General features: G+C 45.3%; 1 protein-coding gene across 1 annotated transcript in view; it reads left to right on the forward strand.

Moving 5' to 3' along the window:
* LOC147691863 (nuclear RNA export factor 1-like) overlaps window positions 1-22,652 on the forward strand; it is a 964,523-nt gene that overhangs the window by 437,346 nt on the left and 504,525 nt on the right. The window contains exons 9-12 of the mRNA XM_086938137.1: window positions 8,639-8,746; window positions 8,843-8,952; window positions 18,760-18,796; window positions 18,966-19,034. Of these exons, the coding sequence (XP_086794263.1) occupies window positions 8,639-8,746; window positions 8,843-8,952; window positions 18,760-18,796; window positions 18,966-19,034 (324 nt within the window). The remainder of the gene's footprint in view (window positions 1-8,638; window positions 8,747-8,842; window positions 8,953-18,759; window positions 18,797-18,965; window positions 19,035-22,652) is intronic.

Genomic DNA, 22,652 nt, shown 5'->3' on the forward strand with positions numbered 1-22,652 from the left:
GCCTCTCCTCCTCCTCCTCCTCCTCCTCTTCTTCTTCTCCTCCACCACTGTGGTGTTGTGGTGGTCCTTGTGGTGGTGGTGGTGGTGGTGGTTGAGATGCTCCTGCTGCTGCTGCTACTGTAGCCATTTCTCAGTACAAATAGGTCTACAAACAGGTCTTCCTCAGTCAAAGTAAAAAGTTAGAATGAGGAAAAAAGGTGGGGGCTTTCATCTTTTGGAAAACAAAACTGTCCTGAACCAATGAAAAGTGTTATTTTCAGGTCACATGACACTGGCTTTATCATTTGGAAACCAAAACTTTCCTGAACCAATGAAAAGTGTTATTTTCAGGTCACATGACCCGACGCGCTTACGCTACGCGCCCCGGGGCGCCCGGGGGCGCTTACGTAGCGCGATTGTATGCCCTCGAGTGCTTCCGGGTGCGCTTACGCCGTGCGTATCACGCAGACGCGGCTACGCGATACGTCACGATTATGTTTTCGTTTGCAGCAATAGCGCTAACGGGACGCTCACCGGTACGCGCACCGGGGCGCGCCGCTTGACTGCGCTTACAGGTGCGCTCACAGGTACGCGCAACAGGAGCGCTCCAGGGCAAAAAAAAAAAACCATGAACAATATACATAAAAAAAATTGTATTACATAAATATACAATATAGGATTCATTATAAAAAATATTACATTTCATAGCTATAGAAATTTGCTATTAAAAAACCTTTGAAATTCACTGAAAAAAACATAGGTTTGAGGCCCTATATATAGTTAGGAATTAGCATTTAAAAAACCTATGAAATTCACTGAAAAAACCATAGGTTTCACACCAGTTATAGTTAGGAATTAGCATTTAGAAAACCTTTGAAATTCACAGAAAAAACCATAGGTTTCACACCAGTTATAGTTAGGAATTAGCATTTAAAAAACCTATTAAATTCACTGAAAAAACCATAGGTTTGACACCAGTTATAGTTAGCTGGAAATTTTACTGACATAAAACCATTGAAATTCCCACGTTATAGTTAGTTGGACTCACTATAACTTGCGCGCCTGCAATGCACTGCTGATGACGTCACATATTACATCACTCATGACATGGTCAGTGACATCACTCATGACAACATCCTTGTGACAGAGTGACAGACCTCCTTTCAGTGTAATGTAACCCTTGAAACACATATTCAAAAATAGAAACTAACATTTTCAAAAAAATTGAGATACCCATACCAGTTACAACAACCAATTCAGTAATTTCACTATCTATATACACATCCACTCATTCACCAACAGTTCTATATAGTCACTCATACATATACTCACTCATCATATGTAGTGATACACCTATGCATCCTGTTACACACCGACAGTCATCCAAAAGTTACTCTCACACATACTCACACATGCAAATAAACTATTGAACATCCATTTATTTGCATATACAACTATACACACACTACCACCTTACTTCTAAGGAAACTTACACATACTTACTCTCTTAAACAATTACTTATAGAAACACATACTTATTTAAACAAGAACTCTTACAGTCTCTAACTCTCACATATACTCACTTATATACATCAATACTCACATATACTAGATTAAAACATATGTCGTTACTGATAAAGACACTAGTGAGACAGTCATTCACTCACTAACACACACATATACACATTCATCCACCCATACAGTCCTGCACATATGCTGTCTTCAAAACACATACAAACAGTGAGTCAGTCATTGATGCATCTATGTGCTAAGTAATACCCCCACCAAACCATACAGACACTCATACTAATACCAAAAAAAAATCTAATAACCCATATACACAGACATGTAGCTACTCACCAACCCATGCAGCCACTTATACACAAAGTGAAATACTGATACATATATTTAAATATTTAAACATTACTCGCTAATATATGTATTCACTAAGATACACTTAATAAGCCAGTTAACCAATCAATTATTTTTTTTAAAACATCCTTTTAGACACTTATTTAAACATTTATTCTTCCATCGACCTTTACATATACATATATAAAACATATTTATTTTTCAGAAAGACACACATTCACTGGATGGTGTCATCAGTGATGTCATGAGTGATGTCACTGACCATGTCATGAGTGATGTAATATGTGACGTCATCAGCAGTGCATTGCAGGCGCGCTTGTTATAGTGAGTCCAACTAACTATAACGTTTGAATTTCTATGGTTTTATGTCAGTGAAATTTCCAGCTAACTATAACTCGTGTGAAACCTATGGTTTTTTCAGTGAATTTAAGAGGTTTTTTAAATGCTAATTCCTAACTATAACTGGTGTGAAACCTATGGTTTTTTCTGTGAATTTCAAAGGTTTTTTAAATGCTAATTTCTAACTATATATAGGGCCTCAAACCTATGAAATTTAATATTTTTTATAATGAATCCTATATTGTATATTTATATAATACTTTAAAAAAAATCATTTATTTATTTATTCTTGCCCTGGTGCGCTCCCGGTGAGCGCACTGGAAAGCGCATTTTTTCGGAGCGCCCCGGGTCGCGCACCGGTGAGCGTACCGTAAGCGCTATTGCCGCGAACGAAAACATCATGACGTATCGCGTGTCCGCGTGATACGCACGGCGTAAGCGCACCCGGAAATACTCGAGCGAATACGATCGCGCAACGTAATCATCTGACGCGCTTACGCGACGCGCCCGGGGGCGCGTCGCGTAAGCGCGTCGGGTCATGTGACCTAACAATAACACTTTTTATTGGTGCAGAACAGTTTTGGTTTCTAAATGATGAAAGCCCAGGTCATGTGACCTGAAAATAACATTTTTCATTGGTTCAGGACAGAAATATTTAGAACTTTAAAATGGCTACAGTAGCAGCAGCAGCTGGAGCATCTGCACCACCACCACCACCACCACAACATTACATTGGTGGTCAAGAAGAGGAGGAGGAGGAGGAGGTGGAGGAGGAGGAGGGGGGGAAGAAGGTGGCTGCCAGAAGACAATACCCCATACAAGCCAAGGCAGCACATTGTATGGGAGTTTTTTTCTATACCAGAGGGCAAGAAGAAAGTCAATGCGCCCAAGATGACTTGCCTAATCTGTGGCATGGAACTTTCAAGGGGGAACCCTAACAAAAAAATTTCTTTTGGTAATAATACCATGATTAGACACATGCAGCGCAAGCATCCAAACAACTATTCTTCCGCAGAGGTGAGAGAACTGGCCAGTAACCCTCCCCAATCTTCAACCACCACCTCCAAAAGAAAGCAACCTACTCCATCGGGACCAGAGGCAAGGGAGATGATCCCTTCTATACAACCACGGTTTGGTGATTTTAGGATCACATGTATGTTTTGTGGTAAGACCATCACCTATGGTGAGCAGAGCATAAAGCTCATCCTCCTTGCTGGTGACAACCACAATTGCCCCAAAAAAAACTTAATTTTTTCCTGATTTTTTTTTTTGCTCCAGTTGAGCCGTTTACAATTCCCTGTTTTTTGTTTCTCCCCATAAAAATATAAAAAAATATATAAAATAGTTCATAAAAGCCAAAAAAGTAGAAAATATTCAATAAAACATTAAAAAAAATATAAAACAACAAAAAGAAGGAAAAAAAACAGTTCTTTTTAGAACTACCTCCAATTTATAAAAAAAGGCTAAATTTTTTAAAAACTGTCATTCTTTTTTCCTCATGGAACGCTCCTCGGTGCGCTCCCCGGTGCGCGTACCGGGCGTTCCCCCCGCGCAAATCGAAAAAAAAAATTTTTTTTTTGCCCCGCAGGGCCCTTTTATAGCCCCCACATCAAACCTAGGGGGTCAGGGGGGGTCTACTCTGCCCCCCTTATGGTCTTTTCCCCCTTTATTTTTGCCACCTTTTGTGTCTCGATCCTACCGAGACACAAGATGGCGGCCGCTCCGGACTGTTTGGAATGTTTACAGACACCCGAGAGCCAATCAGCTTTCCGCGCGCGAACTTCGGTAGCGCGCTGGTGCGCTCCCCGGTGCGCGTACCGGGGCGCGGCCATAGATATATATATATTTTTATTATATATATTTTTTTGAACCTAAATTACTCAAAAATCACTGGAGCACATATCTTGAGACATAGCAAAGGCACATCGGGCTACCAGTCCCTACAATTTTGCCAAGTTTGGTGGAAATCCATTCAGCTGTTCGGGTTAAAAGTGAGGTTGACCGCCCTATGGAAATTAACATGGGGAAAACACGTTTTGGGACCCCCCTTTTATCTCGGCCCCCGCTTGACAAATCCCCCAACTTTCAGGGAAGGACCGGGGAGCCTTGAGGCAAATTTGAGGAAATTTTCATGCAGATTCCTCAACCGGCGCCAAAGTTATTCACAATAGAATGTTGAGATTTTGTATTGAAAATAATCATAACTATAACTACCTACTGGCGACCGCCAGTAGGTAATACACATATTTATATATAGTGTCAGTACATTTTCTAAGTTTACCCCACATATAACTTCACCACGCATGCGTTGTAAAGTTATATGCAGGGTTAAATTTTGCGGAGTGATTGTACTGCGGACTAATGGCACCGCGTTGTAAATAATGCGGAGTCATGGTATGCGGGATTTTAGAATGCGGAATTTCATCACATATTCCAAACAGCTTTCTGTACGCTTTTCCGCCCATTCCCCTGATTCCGGCGGTGCTCATCAAGCTGGCCCAGTCCCGGGCTCGGATGATCCTCATTGCTCCGGAATGGCCCAGGCAGTGGTGGATCACGGACCTGCTTCATCGCTCGACCCTACCTCATCGGCGGCTGCCTTGTCGGCCGGACCTTCTCATAAAGTTCGGGGGGCAGATGGTGCACCCCAACCTCTCGTCGTTGAGTTTGGCGGCATGGCTCCTGAGATAGTGCAATATGGCCACTTAAATCTTTCTGAGGATTGCATGGACATATTGAAGGAGGCTAAGAGGCCGTCTACTAGGACTGCTTATGCTTACAAATGGAAGAGATTCTGCATCTGGTGCATGTCTAAGAACTATGATCCACCGACCTGCAAGGAGGATGTCATCCTTCCATACCTTCTGCATCTGGCTCAGTCTGGCCTTAATTTCCCTTCCATTAAGCTCCATCTGGCTGCATTGACTGCTTACAGGAAATGTCCTTCGCAGACGTCCTTCTTCCAGATCCCTGTGATTAAGGATTTTTTGGAAGGATTGAAGAAGGTGTTCCCTCCAGTTCGACTTCCTTCTCCGGCATGGGAATTGAATGTGGTGCTGTCCAGACTGACGAAGGAACCTTTCGAGCCTATTCATAAGGCTTCTCTGCAGCACCTGTCTTGGAAGGCGGCGTTCCTCGTGGCCATTACATCGGCCCGCAGGATGCGTGAGATTCAGGCATTGTGTTGCCAAGAACCTTATACTGTGTTTCATGCTGCTAAGGTGGTTATACGTACTCGCCCTAAGTTCCTTCCCAAGGTAATTTCTGATTTTCATGTTAATTAGACGATAACTTTGCCAACTGTTTTCCAGAATCCTTCCACTCCAGCGGAAAGGTCTCTACCTGGATAAGACCAAAGACATTTGCAGGTCCGACCAATTGTTTATCAACTATGGGTCGGTTAGGACTTGTCTGGCTACTTGGAAGCAATCCCTCTCGAGGTGGATTGTGTTGTGTATCCAGCTTTGTTATCAGAAAGCGAATAAGACCTTAGGGGGTAAGCCTAAGGCTCATTCCACCAGCGGTAACACAACTGCTTTGCTTCGTAATGTTCCCATTGCAGAGATCTGCAAGGTTGCTGCTTGGAAGTCGGTCCATTCCTTTGCTAAACATTACTGTCTGGACTCTGGTGCCAAGGCAGATGCTCAGGTCGGACAGGCTTCGCTGCGAAATCTGTTCGCATAATAGTGGTGTTGTCTTTCTCTCCACCACCGGGTTTTTTTTGGATGGGCTTGCCATTCTATTCACTAGATTATGACTATATACAGAGATCCCCTACTACAGAAGGAGTAGTTTCTTACCTGTAACTCCAGTTCTGTAGTAGGGGTATCTCTGTTATAGTCATAAGCCCCCGCCCTCCTCCCCGGTGGAGAAATTGATGAAATAATGAATGCTACAGGTCTAGCTGATACACCTCCAAAAAGAACTGAAAGTGGAGGGAGTCGCTGTGCATTCTGGGATACCAGGACATTTCTGGAAAGTTTCCTTAAAGGCGCGGTATCCCTTTTTAAGCTACATAATGACAGCCTATGGGGGCTTGTCTGTCCTGTTCTTCCTCTTTCATGCCAAGGATTTGGTGAAGGGGGGAAGTGTTTTCCATGGTTAAACCTGGCAGACAGGTCTAAATGGGATATTTTTGGAATATCCTTGCATTTCTAGTTTAAGTACTCGACAGTGTAGCCTTACATGTATAGGCTGCATTATTTGTCTTTAATTTTCTCTTAAGTGTCTATGTAGTACTGCAAAGAAGACAGTTTAAGAGATTATTTTTGATTGCTCCGGGGTCCCCGCACATGAGCGGGACTATTCACTAGATTATGACTATAACAGAGATACCCCTACTACAGAACTGGAGTTACAGGAAAGAAACTACTCCATAGCTGTCATCTGTAAAGCTGCAACATAGTCTACAGCGCACACATACACAAAGCACTATTGACAGCAAGCTAATGTAGGCCAGGCAGCACTTGGAACACTATTTCAGACAACTGCAACAGCTACAGCGTAACCACCGCTTTGGGAGAATACTGCTGTATATTCTATGCAAAGCATGTTATCTACAGCTCACAAGCCTTAAATGTAAAATGTTACTTACCGAGTAAGCATCTGTTCTTGGCATGTAGAGCTGTAAATTCACATGCACCCACCCGCCTCCCCAGGAACCTGTACCTGTTGCAGTTTCTTACATATATACATACGCATGGAGATCTCTATTCTACTATTACTCCATTCCCGCCCTCTGCGGGAAAACAATCTAACAATGGAGTCGATCCCCATGCGCACTACCACCGAAAGGAGGAGTCACCTTACCTCGTGACTCGAAAGACTTCTGCAAAGAAAAACAACTTGCAAACATCCAGACCCAACACTAGATGGCAGAAGTATGCAAAGCATGTGAATCTACAGCTCTACGTGCCAAGAACAGATGCTTATTAAGTAACATTTTTCTTTCTCCCAAAGGATAACACTGACTGTTTTTCTATGAAAACGTTTTTAAGTGTGGAGTTGGGAAATCTATGAAAGTCTATACACCTGTGTACAAATAACCAAAACGCATTTACTTACCTGTTTACAGGAAATGTCCCAGTGCAGTATCGAGGTATATTACACTGTGTAAGAAAAGTAATCTGCAAGGTAATATACATGACCTGCTATTGAAAAGTCATTATAAAGTATATGTACATTATTTCAAGGTATTGCATTCCCAGTAATTCTTCTGAAACCAACCCAAAGTATATATACAACTGCAATTCAAACTGTATTGTAAAAGTATAAATCACTTACATGTGCCAGGCTTGCTTGGTTCTAAGAAATAAATATAAGTAAATAATATTTTTCCATACAAACATTGGTCTGAGTTCAGTCTTTGAGTGTGTAACATCATTTGCTGACTGAGTGTGTACAACAAATGCTTAACACTACCCTCTGATAAAGCCTTACTGCTCGCTCACACTACTACAAATAGAGAGTAAGGTGCTATCTACTTTTACCTCTGCCCACCTTTGGAGTTCCAGGTTCCACTGGACTCTGTGCACACTATACCTCATTTTGGTATAATATATACAGAGCCAGCTTCCTACAATATGCTTCGAACGGATTATGTTACTTACCTAGTAGACATCTGTTCTTGGCATGTAGAGCTGTAGATTCACATGCTCCCCGGACACCTATAGTTGTTGCAGTTCTTGCGATTTACATTCATACGCATGGACCTCTATATTCTACACTCAATTATTCTATTCTCACCCTCTTGCGGGATTACAGTCTAACAATGGTGTTGATGCCCATGCGCACTATCACCAAAAGGAGGAGTCACCTTACCTTGTGACTGGAAAAACGTCATAGAAGAAAAACAACTCGCAAACATCCGGACCCAATACTAGATGGCAGGAGTATGCAAAGCAAGTGAATCTACAGCTCTACATGCCAAGAGCAGATGCTTACTGGGTAAGTAACATAATCCTTATGTACCGACTGCATAGACCATTGGAGGCGAATGACAAAAAAACAGGATTCCTGCATGGAGTGCAGGTGAAAAAGCATGTACCCCTGCACTTTAATTGTTGTTGATACCGCTATTCACTTCCTAGTTCAATAAGAGGAGCAGTAGCCACCCTTCTTGTTGCATGACTCACTTTTGTAGTACCTCATTTCAACTGAACCAGGCTATTTTGTGACCGTATTGTTTAAAGCAGTAACTCTTCTGTTCAGCTTGCAGTTTGAGTCCACTTATGGAATAAACATTGTTCATCCCCCCCCATAAAAAACGAACCGTGCATGCAGGGCGTCAAAGGTTTGTATAGCTTGACTTGCCCAAGAAGCAGTAGTATGTAGTTTTATACAAGCAGTTTACCTGTCAACATGCAGCCAATTCATGTGATATTGCTGTCCATGTGTGCTTCAGTAGAAGGACCTGAAGTTAATCTCTCTATATCATTTGGTCTTACAGCTGCTTGCGCTTGATCTGAGCAATAACAAGTTACATTGTTTGGAAGTCTTGGAAGAGCTTCCGCAGAAGGCTCCTCTCCTGAAACACCTTAACCTGTCTGGCAACGTGGTAAGTGCTACATGCATCCTTTGGCCCATGGCTCCATTCTTCTAGTTCACTAATTCCTGGATCTATTAATCCATCTCCTTTGCTTGTGCTCTCTAGTTGACGACTGAGCGAGAGCTGGATCATTTGAAAGGCACGAAACTGCAAGAATTGTGGTTGGATGGGAACCCCCTGTGCGACTCATTCCTAGACCGGTTCACATACATCAGGTCAGTCTGCGACACCGTGAACCACAGCAGTATCGGCAGAAAGTCAGACAAGCTCTAGGCTGGCAAACTACTAGTGTTCGAAAGGTCTCCACCAAAGGTCATGTGGGAGTTGTGCATCGCCTGACGTCATCTGTTTTGTGGTTATAGGGTGATCGAATGTCTCTCCGGAAGGAGCAGTGTTTCCAGCCCAGGAGATCTGTGCGGGTTGACTTCTGAGGGGAGGTGAACGGTGGGCGTTTTCCTGCCCCGATTGATTATGATACCTGTAAATGGGAATGCCTGAAATGAGTTTCATTCCTTAAATTGTATTGTTTTTTTGTTGTTTTTTTAGAAGAGGAATCTCAGATGTAGTCTTTATTTGCTTTGTGTCATCGGCTAATAGAAGAGTATGCTGTTCAGAATTATATGTTTATTATTCATGGCATCTGTCTGGCAGTTTCTAGTAAAGACTCAATCGTGAGATTTGTATCCATGGCCCATAACTAGGTAACCTTTTTCTGATGGATACATCTGCCAGTGGATTCCTCACCTTGTGAATATCCCCCTGTGTCAGCAACGTTCGGAAAATTCTTTTGTAGCACGCCGGCGTGGACGACGTCATAGGAGCACGACATCGCGCGCGACTCAGACTGACGTCACTGACTCCTTATTAGGCCTACGTCGGCGTGATGACATCAGTTCCCTTTTTACCGCGTCGTCGACACTAACGGTTTCGAGGTATCTTCTGTTGAGTTGATAGTAACTTTGTTACTATTGATAGTTTTTCTGTATCTCTTCGTATTTCTGTCTTCTGTTGTGATGTCGTCGAAGAAGACTGGGTTTAAGCCGTGTGATTCATGCGGAAAGATGATGTCCATTACGGATCCGCATGGTGACTGTCTATGGTGTCTGGGTTCGGATCACAACGTCCAAGGTTGTCGATCCTGTTCGTAGATGAACCCAAAAGCTCTTCGGGAACGTGAAGCAAAACTTCTTGTTGCCAAATTGAAGGGTAAAGATGCCATGAAGAGCTTGAGATCGAGATCGAGACGCCCGAAGTCAAGGTCAAGGTCGAGGTCCCGGTCGGGGTCGGCTTCGAAGTCGACTTCGGGACATGCTTCTAGATCGTCAAAGAAGAAGCATAAGAGAAGGAAGCATAGTTCAAGGCACCATTCCGGTAAGGAGTCGGATTCTAAAACAAAGTAGTCTTCTAGAAGACATCGTAAGGGCATGGTATCTCCCTCTCCAGTTCAGAATCCTGAAGGTGGGGTCTCGCCTTTGGAGTCTCGAGAGCATTCACTGGCTCCGGTGTTGAATCCGTCTCCGGATCCTTCTCGATCTTCGGGACATGAAGAGGAAGAAGAAGTAGGCTCCTTTGCCAGAGGGTTCGTCGACCCCGGTGCACCAGCCTGAGGTAGAGGTCGAGGTCGAGAAGACTCCGGTTTCTCGAGAGCAGCCTGTGAGCTCTTATCCTGCTTTTCCGGCTCCAGGTCAGGACCCTACTCAGTTTCTGAATGCAATGTATGGAGTGTATTCCAGAGCTATGTACCCCTCTGGAGCACCGGTTGGTCCGACGGGTCCATTGGCATTCAATCTGGGTATTCCCTCTGGGTATTCCCCAGGCATATGCTCCTGCGCCTTTCATGCCATTCATGCCGGCTCCGACGCCGCCTTGGCATTTCTCGGTGCCATTGAAGCCTTCGACGCCGATGCCCTCGAGGCTGAATCCAAACCGACCTCATGAACAAGGGTCTGGCCCTCCGGCTTCGAGTTCGGCTCCGGGTCTGTCGGAGTCGTTTCGGGATCCGTCGATGTCATTCCGGAAGGAGAGGTCGAGGCGTGAAGCCCAGAGGCTTCTGGAAGAGCAGAGGTACCGTGATGCAGAAATGGAAGAGGGTGAGCTACAGGATTCGGAGGATCTTTTCGACGATCTAAGGGAGGCTAGTGGTCTTGAGCTGTCTCCTGATTGGGAATTGGCCTTTGTTTCTGACGCCCCTTCTAAGAATGTGACTCCATATCACGTAGTTATAAGGAAGGCTGCGGATTTGTTGAACATAACACTTCCTACTGCAGAGTTCAAATCGAACATTCTGACCGAGGTCCTTCATTCGCCATCCTCTGATGTGGAGCCTATGCTCCCTTTCAATGATGCCTTGGCGGAGCCAATATTAGAAGTGTGGAAAAGACCACTTACATCCCCTGCTGTTTCAAGGGTTGTTGCGAGAATGTTCAGGGTGACTCCTGGTGACCTGACTTTTTCTCTTCGCACCCTTTACCAGAGAGCTTGGTTGTGCAGGCTGCCTGCTCGAAAAGATCTGCGGGCGCTTTTCCACAGGTTCCTGGGGATAAGGAGTCGAAAAAAAAGCAGGACCAGGCCGCCAAAAAAGTCTTTTCCTCAGCAAGTATGGCACTCAAATCGACAAATGCTACTTGTCTCATGGGACGCTATATCCATGCTTTGATGGATTCCGTCAAACAGCTGGCTCCAAAGATTCCTGAGGGGGGTAGGAAAGACTTTCAAAAAGTGATTGCTGACACCCAAGCTGCTGCTCGGCAGGTCATTTAAAGTGGGTTGGACACTGCTGACTTGGTGGCAAGAGTGATGGGATCTTCAGTGGCCACCAGAAGAGCAGCATGGCTGGAGTCCTCCGAATTTTCTGCGGATGTCAGGGCTGCCTTGATGGATTTGCCCTTTGATGGGTCAGATTTATTTGGGAAAAAGGCTGATGCTGCGTTGGAAAGTTTCAAGGACAGCAGAGAGACAGCAAGATCTTTGGGCCTACAGTCCAGGGGTACTGTGGGTAAAAGGTTCAGAGGATTTGGCAGGTCTTCCTTTCGGACCTACAAACAGTCGCAACAGCAGCAGCAGCAAAATACGCTGTACAAGTCGTACAGGGGCAGGCAGAGAGCTCGCCCTAGAGGTCGTCAAGCTTCCTCCTCCTCCTCTTCCTCTTCCCAACCCCCTCCCACCACAGCAAAGCAGCCCTAGATCCGCCATTCCGGATCATGTTGGTCCAGTGGGGCGCCAGCTTACCTATTTTCTGCGGGATTGGGAATCGGTCACTTCGGACCTTTGGGTTCTCAATCTCGTGGAGAATGGGTATCCCCTTCCCTTTCGGGAATTCCCTCCGAATTACCCTCCTTGCCAAGGCTTTTGCGCGGAGGACCACCTGCTGCTTCTGCAGGAGGAAGTCCTGGCGTTGTTAAAAAAAGGCGCAATAGAGGTGGTTCCGGAGCAGGAAAGGGGTCAGGGATGCCACTCCCGGTATTTCCTGATACCCAAGAAGGATAGCAGACTTCGTCCAATCCTGGATCTCAGGATTTTGAACTTTTATCTGAAACAGGAAAAGTTCAAGATGCTCACCCTTGCACAGGTTCTTCAGGCGCTGCTGGAAGAAGACTGGATGGTGTCGATCGACTTGCAGGATGCGTATTTTCACATCCCGATCCTGAAGACGCACATGAAGTATCTCCGTTTTACGGTGGGATCGCAGCATTACCCGTTTGCGGTCCTTCCGTTTGGTCTTGCCTCGAGTCTTCACCAAGGTGATGGCTGTGGTGGCTGCACATCTCAGAAGGTCAGGGATACCAGTATTCCCTTATCTGATGATTGGCTGATCAAAGTGGAATCTCCAGAGACAGTGCTCCATCATCTGCAGGTCATAACTCAGTTGTTGTACAGATTGGGTTTTTCGATAAATGTACCCAAGTCTCACCTGGTGCCCTCCCGGCGCATCCTGTTCATTGGTGCAGTACTGGACACAACTGAATGTCGGGCATTCCCTCCTCCTCAAAGGATTTGCGACATACAGGAAATTATACCTTTATTTTACAATGGAGCGGTCGTTCCAGTCCTGAAGGTCCTGCGACTGCTCGGTCTGATGGCCTCCTGCATTCTGTTGGTCAACCATGCACGCTGGCACATTAGGGCACTCCAGTGGTGCCTCCGCAGGCAGTGGTATCAGCACAACGGAGATCTCAGGGAGTCAGTCAGGATCTCGGGAGAAGCTGCAGCGGATCTGATTTGGTGGGGTGTGGAAGACAATCTGTCTCAAGGAAAGACCTTTCAACTGCCTCCATCGGTGGCCACAGTAATAACGGATTCATCCACTCTAGGGTGGGGTGCTCATCTGGGGGATCTGGAGATCAAGGGTCTTTGGTCTCCAGAGGAAAGGTTGCTTCACATCAACCTTCTGGAATTGCGGGCGATACATCTGGCGCTCAAGGCCTTCCTCCCTTCTCTTCGCGGTCGGTCGGTTCAGGTCCTGACAGACAACATCACCGCGATGTGGTATGTCAACAAGCAGGGAGGAGTAGGGTCACAGTGTCTCTGCAGAGAGGCTTTGTGCCTCTGGTCCTGGGTTCAGGATCATCAGATTTGTCTGATGGCAAATCATCTGGCCGGAGTTCTGAACGTGCGTGCAGACGGTCTCAGTCGGCAGTTCTCAGCCGACCACGAGTGGAGGCTTCATCCAGAGGTAGTTTGTCACGTCTTTCGGACGTGGGGAACACCTCAGGTGGACCTGTTCGCCACTCGCGAGAATGCTCAATGCCTGCCATTCTGCAGTCTCCAGTTTCACATGCAGGGAGCCATGGGGACGCGTTTCAGTTGAGTTGGGACTGACAACTCCTTTATGCGTTTCCTCCCATACCCTTGAATCCTCGGGTTCTGAGGAAGATTCGCCAAGACCGGGCCCAAGTCATATTGGTCGCCCCGGATTGGCCAAGAAGGGTGTGGTACACAGATCTTCTCCACCTCTCTTCGTGCCCGCCGCTCCGTCTCCCTCTCAGGGCAGACCACCGCTCTCAGATGGAGGGGCAGGTTCTACACCCCCACCTCCAGACCTTACACCTTCATGCCTGGAGATTGAACGGGGCAACCTGAATTCCTTTTCTCTCCCACATGACATGGTGGATATCATTCTATCGGCCAGGCGTGATTCCACCAAATCTATCTATTCTTACAGATGGTCTAAATTTGTTACTTGGTGTGGGGAGAAGTCCGTTGATCCTTTGAGGGCTCGGTTGTCTGATATTCTTCAGTTTGCACTTACTTTGGCTCAGCAAGGGTTTGCTGTGGCTACGGTCAAGGGTTATATTTCAGCCTTGTCGGCTTTTATCTGCCTGCCAGATCAGCCATCCTTATTTAAATCTCCTGTGGTTCAAAGATTTCTGAAGGGTCTTACGAATAAATTTCCTCCTTCTCCCTTTATTGTGCCTCAATGGGACCTGAATCTTGTGCTTACTTTTCTGATGGGTTCTCCTTTCGAACCTTTGCACAAGTGTCCCATGAGACTTTTATCTTTTAAAACGGTATTCTTGGTTGCAATTACCTCGGCAAGGAGGGTGAGTGAGCTTCAAGCTCTTAGTTCGAAGCCCCCATTCTTGACCATTCATGCTGAAAGAATGGTACTTAGGACCAGGGCTGCTTTTCTGCCTAAGGTGGTAACTCCCTTCCATCTAGGACAGTCCATTACCCTTCCTACCTTCTATCCTCCCCCTCACCCTTCCAAGGAGGAGGAGCGACTTCACCGCCTGGACCCTAAGAGGGCGGTGAGCTTTTATCTTGATAGTACAAGAGACTATCGAGTGGATAACCAGCTCTTTGTTGGTTTTGCTGGCTGCAGAAAAGGAAGAGCTGTGCACAAGCGCACACTTTCAAGATGGATTATACTATGCATCAAGATCTGCTACTCCCTGCCGGGTAAGGACCCTCCTGAGGGTATAAGAGCTCACTCCACTAGATCAAAGTCTTCTACATCTGCTTTGTCTTGGGGTGTACCTGTAGAGGACATTTATAGAGCTGCGACTTGGGCTTCCCTCCACACTTTCGCGAAGCATTACTGCTTGGATTCCGAAGTGAGGAGGGACGGCCACTTTGCGCGTTCTGTCCTCCATGATTTTCTGGTATAGGAGAGTGGACACCCTCCTCCGGGAGTGGGGACTGCTGTGGGACTCTATTCACAAGGTGAGGAATCCACTGGCAGATATATCCATCAGAAGAACAAGTTACTTACCTTCGGTAATGCTTTTTCTGGTGGATACAGTATCTGCCTGTGGATTCATCACATGCCCACCCGCCTCCCCGTTGTCCACTCTTCTATACCTGTGTTTATGACATTATTTTAATGTATTTTTATGTATATATATATTTATATTTGTATATATATTGTGTTTTTTATGCATTGGCTACACACTATGGGCCCGATGTAGGTCACCAAATACCGGTTGGTAACGGCCGAATTCGGCCGTTACCGACCGGTATTTGGGGATTGAGATGTAGGGGCCATTATTTAACAGAATCAGTAAATTTACTGAATCTGTAAATTTACCGATTCTGTAAAATACAGAATCGGTAACTTTACCGATTCGGTAAATCCCAGATGTAGTTAGCACTGTTTACAGTGCTACAGGCCTTCAGAATTCGGTATTTTATCACCCAATACAATTGGGTGGTAAAATACCGAATTCAGGTGTACATGCACATCTGTGCATGTACGCCTGTGCCATGTGACACACAGACATGCCCTTAGGGCATGTATGTGTGCCACATGGCACACAAGCCTGGAATTGGGGTGCTACAGGGTGTCAAAGTGACACCCCGTTCACCCTTGCAGGATTCGGTATTTACCGATTCGGTAAATACCGAATCAGTATTTCCCATTGATTCCTATGGGCTTCAAGGCCCATAGGAATCAATAGGAAATACCGATTCGGTATTTACCGAATCGGTAAATACCGAATCTTACAGATTCGGTAATTCTAAAATAAGAATTACCTACATCTCCCCCCTTCCTATTTACCTACTCTTAAATACCGAATCGGTATTTAAGAGTAGGTAAATGGGAATTACCTACATCGGGCCCTTGTGTAATTTTGGGTATTATATTCTGTGTACACTGTATATGTATATATCTACTGTCATTGGTCCGTCCGGGTGCCTCGAAGGCACGGAAAAAAGGGCGGAACTGATGTCATCACGCCGACGTAGGACTAATAAGGAGTCAGTGACGTCGGTCGGAGTCGCGCGTGATGTCCTGCTCCTATGACGTCGTCCACGCCGGCGTGCTACAAAAGAATTTTCCGAACGTTGCTGACGCAGGGGGATATTCACAAGGTGAGGAATCCACAGGCAGATACTGTATCCACCAGAAAAAGCGTTACCGAAGGTAAGTAACTTGTATCCAGTGCATTGCAAAAGTTCACAATGGTCTATTTATCTGCTTTGTATTTGTGGTCCCTATCTTTGAATACTCTAGATGATGTGAATTCCTGGCTTTGTTTCGTGGCCACATGCTTGAGAATACCCAGTGTGATATGAACTCCCTATTAACTTTAAAAGCCAAACACAGAATTGTCTGAATTTAGTTTTGTATCCACTGACCATGTTTGTGATGGCTTTAACTTCGTTTTCCATTTCCACGATTCAGGCCCCATGTATTAGTTTGTCTTCCTATCTACTCTTATGTTCATGGTCCTTGCCTAGGGTGGTCTGTATTTCTAGTTAGGTTTTTGGGACCATATCTGTGAACTCCATTGCAAGTATGAATTCCTGGATTTATATGTCTGGAATACTTGGAATGGTCAGAACTCCCTGTATTTTTTCTTATTCTTTTTCCAATCTTTACGCTGAATGCCTTATTTAGTATGAATTCATCTATTTTTGTCTTTTGGGAGGACTTGAAGACTCCTCCACATAAATGGAAGTAATTGCCTGTACACTTCACGTGCACAGTACTGGAAAGGGAAGGGCATCTTAAAGGCAGAGCAGGGCAATTTTGTTCAAACGCCCCTGTGCTGTGAAAGGGAGAATGCTCTTCCTGACTTCAACTTTCCCCTATGCTCCAAGAATTCAGTTTGTGGAAAATTGAACTTTGCTTCTCTTTCCTGCAATCAGTCATCATGCCGTCTGTCACTCCACATCTTTTTACTGTGTTTTCCATTGCCTGATTCCTCCATCATACTATCCCCTCAGCCTTACTCTCTAGATTATTGATTATTTCCTGGAAGTCCATCTGGGTTTGCGAGTGGTTGAATACTGTAATTAGGTACTAACACTGAAAGAGTAGGCTGTCTGCTTCATGCCTTTGCAGTAGCACGTTGATTAACCAAATAACTGATTGCTAATGGCTAAAACCCTTTCCAACATAAGGCTGTCAGGTTGTTGTATTGGTTCTCATCAATTTGTACAAGATGAATCCATGAGCAGCCTCCGTGCCCTGCATTATGAAGTGGTATATATTCCAAGCGTCTACTTATAAGAATGGAAATTGAGCTGTTTCTCTTAGGCTTGCTTGCGTCTCTTGTTCCCTTCTCCCTTTTCACTGTTTCTCCTTTTCATGTTACCCAAATACTTCTGGCTAAATCAAATAATTTGATCGTTCTACTCCTGCTGTGCTGACTACAGACTTTTTTGGGTTGGAGAGTTGTGGTTGTAGCACTGATTTGTCAGAGCTTGAGTGAATGTTGAAGTCTGATGTTATCACTAGCTCTTCTGCTGTGGCTAAGCTCGCTCCCCACTATATGGGTATTTTTCTATGTATTTCTTCCCCCCCCCTGTTTGAGATAGATCTTGTGTCCAGGTTATCTTGTTGAGCGCCATGGGTGAGTATGCTACAGGTAAGTATGAAATATGGAGGACAGCCTTATTCCAGTGTCCTGTTGTACTGCTCATCTTTTCTTAATGTGCGCCCCAAACCAGAGGATCCCATGCCAGCACTTGTAGAATTCCTGTGCAATTTATCTAGGCCCATCCATTCTCCATGATTCATCCCTTCGCCACTATTTAATTTGTAAATTTGTGCCTATCCAAAGGCTCCTGTGGGGCTCAGACAAACTGATGGCTTGCACTTGGAGGAATCACCCCTTAATTCTTCTCTCGTATCATTAAAGCTTTCCTTTTATGGAAAGAATTTTTCATCTTCTATATACCACAAGCTAAACCCAATAGCACTTTAGTCCCATTTGAGAGATTTCCTGTTCTCTTTATGAATTTTCCTAGAGTAAGGTGAAAATGTATTTCCACCACCTCCTTTGCTCCCTCTCTTGTACTTGAGCATTCGGAGGGCTCCTAATCTAACCATTTGCTTCATTCGCACACTGTGGAGTCTCTTTAGGGTGTCATTAGTGCTTCAGTTTTCAAAGAGGCAGCGATCGGTACAGTGAAGCTAGCTAAATACAATACAGCACAAGTTAACCCCTGCTGCCCAGCTGATTGGTCAAAGTAGCCTCTTTGGAGAGCCTGCCTTCAACCAATGTTCATATCACTAAACATAGGAGGTGCTAGAAGTTTGCTGTAGCCTCCTGAGTGAAAGTCATGGAATTCCCAGATAAATCTATACTACACTTTTTCTACTAAAATGTTTGCTATTAAATACCGCAAGGGTTATGATCTTTTGCCTTACTGTTGAGCTTTGTATGATTCTTTATCATAAGAGGTCCCTTCATGACGTAAAAAATGTTCTGTGAATTCAAAACCTCTTTGCTCCCAGGAACCCCTTACTATGTCCCTTTTTTCAATTTCGTGCTAACTGGTTGATTTTCCTACCCACACAAATACACATGCATCCTGTGCAATTAGATGTGTGTAGGGTTATATGCTATGTTGCTCCTTTCAGGACATTTCACAGCAGCATATTCTCAAGAAGTATTCACCCCACCCGCTGAACCTTTTTGCCATATTACATGTTGCTGAGGGAAGAGGGGCGAGGTAGACTCTTTAGGCTGTGCTTGCGGCAATCTCTTCCTGACCCAATTTGAAAACTCACTTTTATCTTTCATCTTTTTTTTTTCATTATTATTTATTTATCTTGATGCGGTGTACGGCAGTGCAATCCGGGGACGCTTTTCGAAGCTGTTGCGTCTGGTAAGAGATTTTTCCTTCTACACTACTGAGTTTTATAGTCACATTTCTGACAGGTATACTTTCAGTGGGATTGTTTGATTTCTAATGTATTTTTCACCACAATCTTATATTCCTTCTTCATATGCACTCTATACCTTGCTGATTATTTCCTACTTTCATTTTTCCTCAGGATGGCCATGATCTAACCCCTTGTATTTCCTTTGATGTAGAAACTCCCACGACGCTCCCACCTTCGAAGGTGAGTAAGATATAATGCCACTGGTGAGCAAGGGTAAACCGCTGCACTGTACCGCATTAAATTTATTTAAATAATTGAATGGTATCTTTTAATTAATTCATCATTTTCTGCTTGATAATCATAGTTGCTTTGTTTTAGCTGTCCGAGGGCAGATCTCAACATTTTTAACCTGTTGACTTGTGCATCATTTTAGGTTTTTAAGTTCTTTTGCAAAGTAATGTAGAAATTACTGTAGGCCTCCTAAGGTCTTTTTAGCATTTTCTATAATTGATTGCTTGTTCTTCTCTTGCCACCATGTTTTTCTTTCAGGTTATTTTTTACTGCTGTAGCTTTTCTTTACCTTAACTTTATTGTAATTAAGTTTTTGAAATCCTTTCTCAACAGTTTTTTTTCTATTTTACCTTATATTTTCTAAAGGCAAGGCATTGAGTGATCTGACACGTGGATCAGCATCTTGATTCCAGGAAATGCAACTCATTTTCTGAAGCGAATATTTGTACAATAGTGTCTCAGGAACTCAGGATCAAACCCCCACATTTTTTTTCTTTTTGCAGCCTTAGACCTTCCCCTCTCCACCGCTTCCACAACCCCACCCTTTCACATCTTCATTGAGTCTTTTTAGCAAAATGCCTTCTGGAGCCTCCTCCATCAGGAATATTCTAAGGATGCAAATGTACAAAACCTGTCCATTTCGAAACTCTTGTTAGAGGCAAATAACTTTTTTTAGGTGTCAGCCTGCGATGGCTGCGCAGACATGCGCAGTCTCGCTGGCGAGATTTAATGAGATAGAGAGAACATCACTAGTGAGGTTAAGCCCCGCCCCTGTTCTCCATTGGCTGGCCTCCTAAACAGTGGCCAGCCATTGGAGAAGAGGTCCTAGTGACGTTCTTCTTTCTCTCTAAGCCAATTCCTTTTCAGATTGGGTTCCTTGATTTACTGCTGAAGTAAAAGGTTTCTTATCTTCTTTATAGGTCCAGGTGGCCCCATAAAGAAGATAAGGAACCTTTTACCCCAGCAGAAAGTCGAGGCGCCCAGTCTAAAAAGGACGGGGCTTAGAGACAAAAGGCTGGTGAGCACTTGTTTTTAGGTCTCGCCTACAACATTGCTTGCAATGCTTGTTTGGCGAGATTATAGTAAGACTTTCAAAAGTCTACCCAAACTGCGGATCGGGTACAGTTCATGTGAGCCAGGCGCGTGCACATCGCCTGCCACATCCCACACCATTTGTCTGAGCCTCGGCATCAGACTTCAAAGGAAGCCGCTCCCCCGCACCCCTCTGCGCAATGCCAGAGCTTGTTTTGCTGAGCAGCGCTGCCTCACTAAAGTATCTAAGCCACTCCCCCGCCATGCAATGCAGAGAGCTTGTTTTATTTTGCGTTGTTCGGTGCACATTAAGCTTGGGCTCCTCTCGGCTGCCGACATTACATGCCCGGCCCCCCTTGTGCGCATTCGACCTTTACATTTAAACCCTCCTGGGCTCCCCCCAGTGTTCAGACAGGCCTCAGCAGTGCCCCCCAAGCTGCGGTCCTCGCTCTGTTGCCACTTCCCTGTTACTGCTGTTCTCCTACAGGCTTGTTTGCTCTGGCTGCACTGGGATCTCTCAGCAGGGTGGCGTGGCCTAATCTTCTGTGCCAGCCACCCACGCGTGCACTCTTCCTACGGGCGGGGCACTACTGCCAAGCCTGCTCTCCTGCACGCATGCTGCCAGCCAAAGGCTCCCTCATCGGCCAGCGGCACCTCCCCATCCGGCCGCTTCCCAGGAAACACAGGGGACTGGACTCCACAGAAAGCCCCTCCTTTTCTCCACAGTGAACAGTGAGTCTTTTCCTTTAATTATTATTACTATCTTTATTTCGATCAATGCAGATCATAAAAGGTTACAGCAGAAATTTGAATAATTAAAAGAAGAGAAATCAGATTGTAATTTAAAAATTAGATAAAACAATAGAAGTAAGCAATTATTAAAACGTTCAGAGAAAGAGCAATTGAAGAATGTGACAATTTAAAAATCATCAAGCGATGCATTAATCCGTAAATGTAATTGTTAACAGGACCCTTACTGCCTCGCTGCCCAGCAACCCTCTCACTCACATTATCTTTACCGCCGCATACACAGCACTCCACCCCATGTCTGCTCACTCCGATGGGGTCATTATAGCTCCTGCTGCCACTTGTGCCTTAGGTGGTTGCCTCTTTCTCCTTTTGGGCACTTTTCTAGAACTGTTCTGACCGGCAGCTGGCTTCACGCTGTCTCTCATTTCACTCACACTGTGTGGGGGGGTTGGAGCTGGCGCCAGAGACTGCTGGCTCCAATCCGGGCGAAGTTCACCTTCCTTGCGGGAGAGTAGGCTGCTACTCCACTCCCAGTCCTCCCACGTTAGGCTCTCTTCACTGCTCGACACAGCCCCACGACACCTCTCGCCTTTCACAGGCTCACCTCCTGCCCCTTACTTGTCGGGCGTCACTCAGCCTCATGGCAGTTTGCGGTGGCGGCCAGCATCTTGCCAGTCCGGCCTCACTCGTCTTGCGTCTCTGCCGCCTCGGGGGCTCACTTCATGCCGGATATCTCCGCAGCAGATTCTTCGATGCGGGGTGGGCTCCCGCCACCTCGCGTTCACCTCGGGGCTCCACACACTCCCCGCAGATCTTCTGATAGTCTTCGCCTAGTTTATCTTTTGTTTTACACACAGCAGTGCACTGATGGCGTCTCTGCTGGTTTCCTTCTAATCTGCACTAAGGCAAACAGGGGGGCCCTCCACCAGAGGACAGAGCAGGAGCTCTGTTTACAGACCCCTTGCCTGGCGCTGCCACTGACCCTACGTGTGTCTCGGTAGTGTAGTCCAATTTGCAGTCTCCGGAGCCTGTGGTGACCCATCAGATAGGTCAGCCAGTTCTGCCGCGGTGCCACATTTCTACACTTTACCAGATTTCTTGCACAAATTCTTACCGGCAGTTGCTGCCTCGAGCCAGCAGGAAGTGAAGGCACAGGTCAGAAACAGCATTCAGTCATCATCATTGTCTACATTTATTTATGTCATAACTCATTCCCTTATCAGGAGACCGAACGTAGCAAATGCCACCTAATTAAATTGTTCGTGAATCCAAGGCCTGTAAACTTCAGGGGACTTTTAGTGGAGGAAACTGCCTACTTCTACAGCACAATATGGCGGCCACTGAGCCCTAATGGTGCTGAAAAGAGCAGGTCAGACAGGTTGATGGCCTCCGTAAAACCATCATTGGATCATAGCCCGAGACGCACATTATTGTTTTTTGGAAAAGGTTGCGATCTCAGGCCGGATTTACTTTCAGAAAACATAACAACAAAATACACACAATTTGATATGCATATTTATTTGCATAGTTATTACATCATTCCTGTCCCCAAAATACACAGTAGACCAGTCATCAAGTTGTCTACAACCCAGTCTCCCCCTGTATATCCAAACATTATTTGTGAATTCACGGTTTGCCTTTCCACCCGGTCCCCCAAGCAAAGAAAAGTCTCTCTTATGCAACCCCCAGGCCCAATTCTCTTAAGCTAGAGGCCTATCCACCCTTATCCCGGAGCATCACAGCTGGGGTATGCATTGTATAAAATTGTGTTCTCAGGTTCTTATG

Source organism: Lissotriton vulgaris, chromosome 9, assembly GCF_964263255.1.
Source record: "Lissotriton vulgaris chromosome 9, aLisVul1.2, whole genome shotgun sequence".
NCBI lineage: Eukaryota > Metazoa > Chordata > Amphibia > Caudata > Salamandridae > Lissotriton > Lissotriton vulgaris.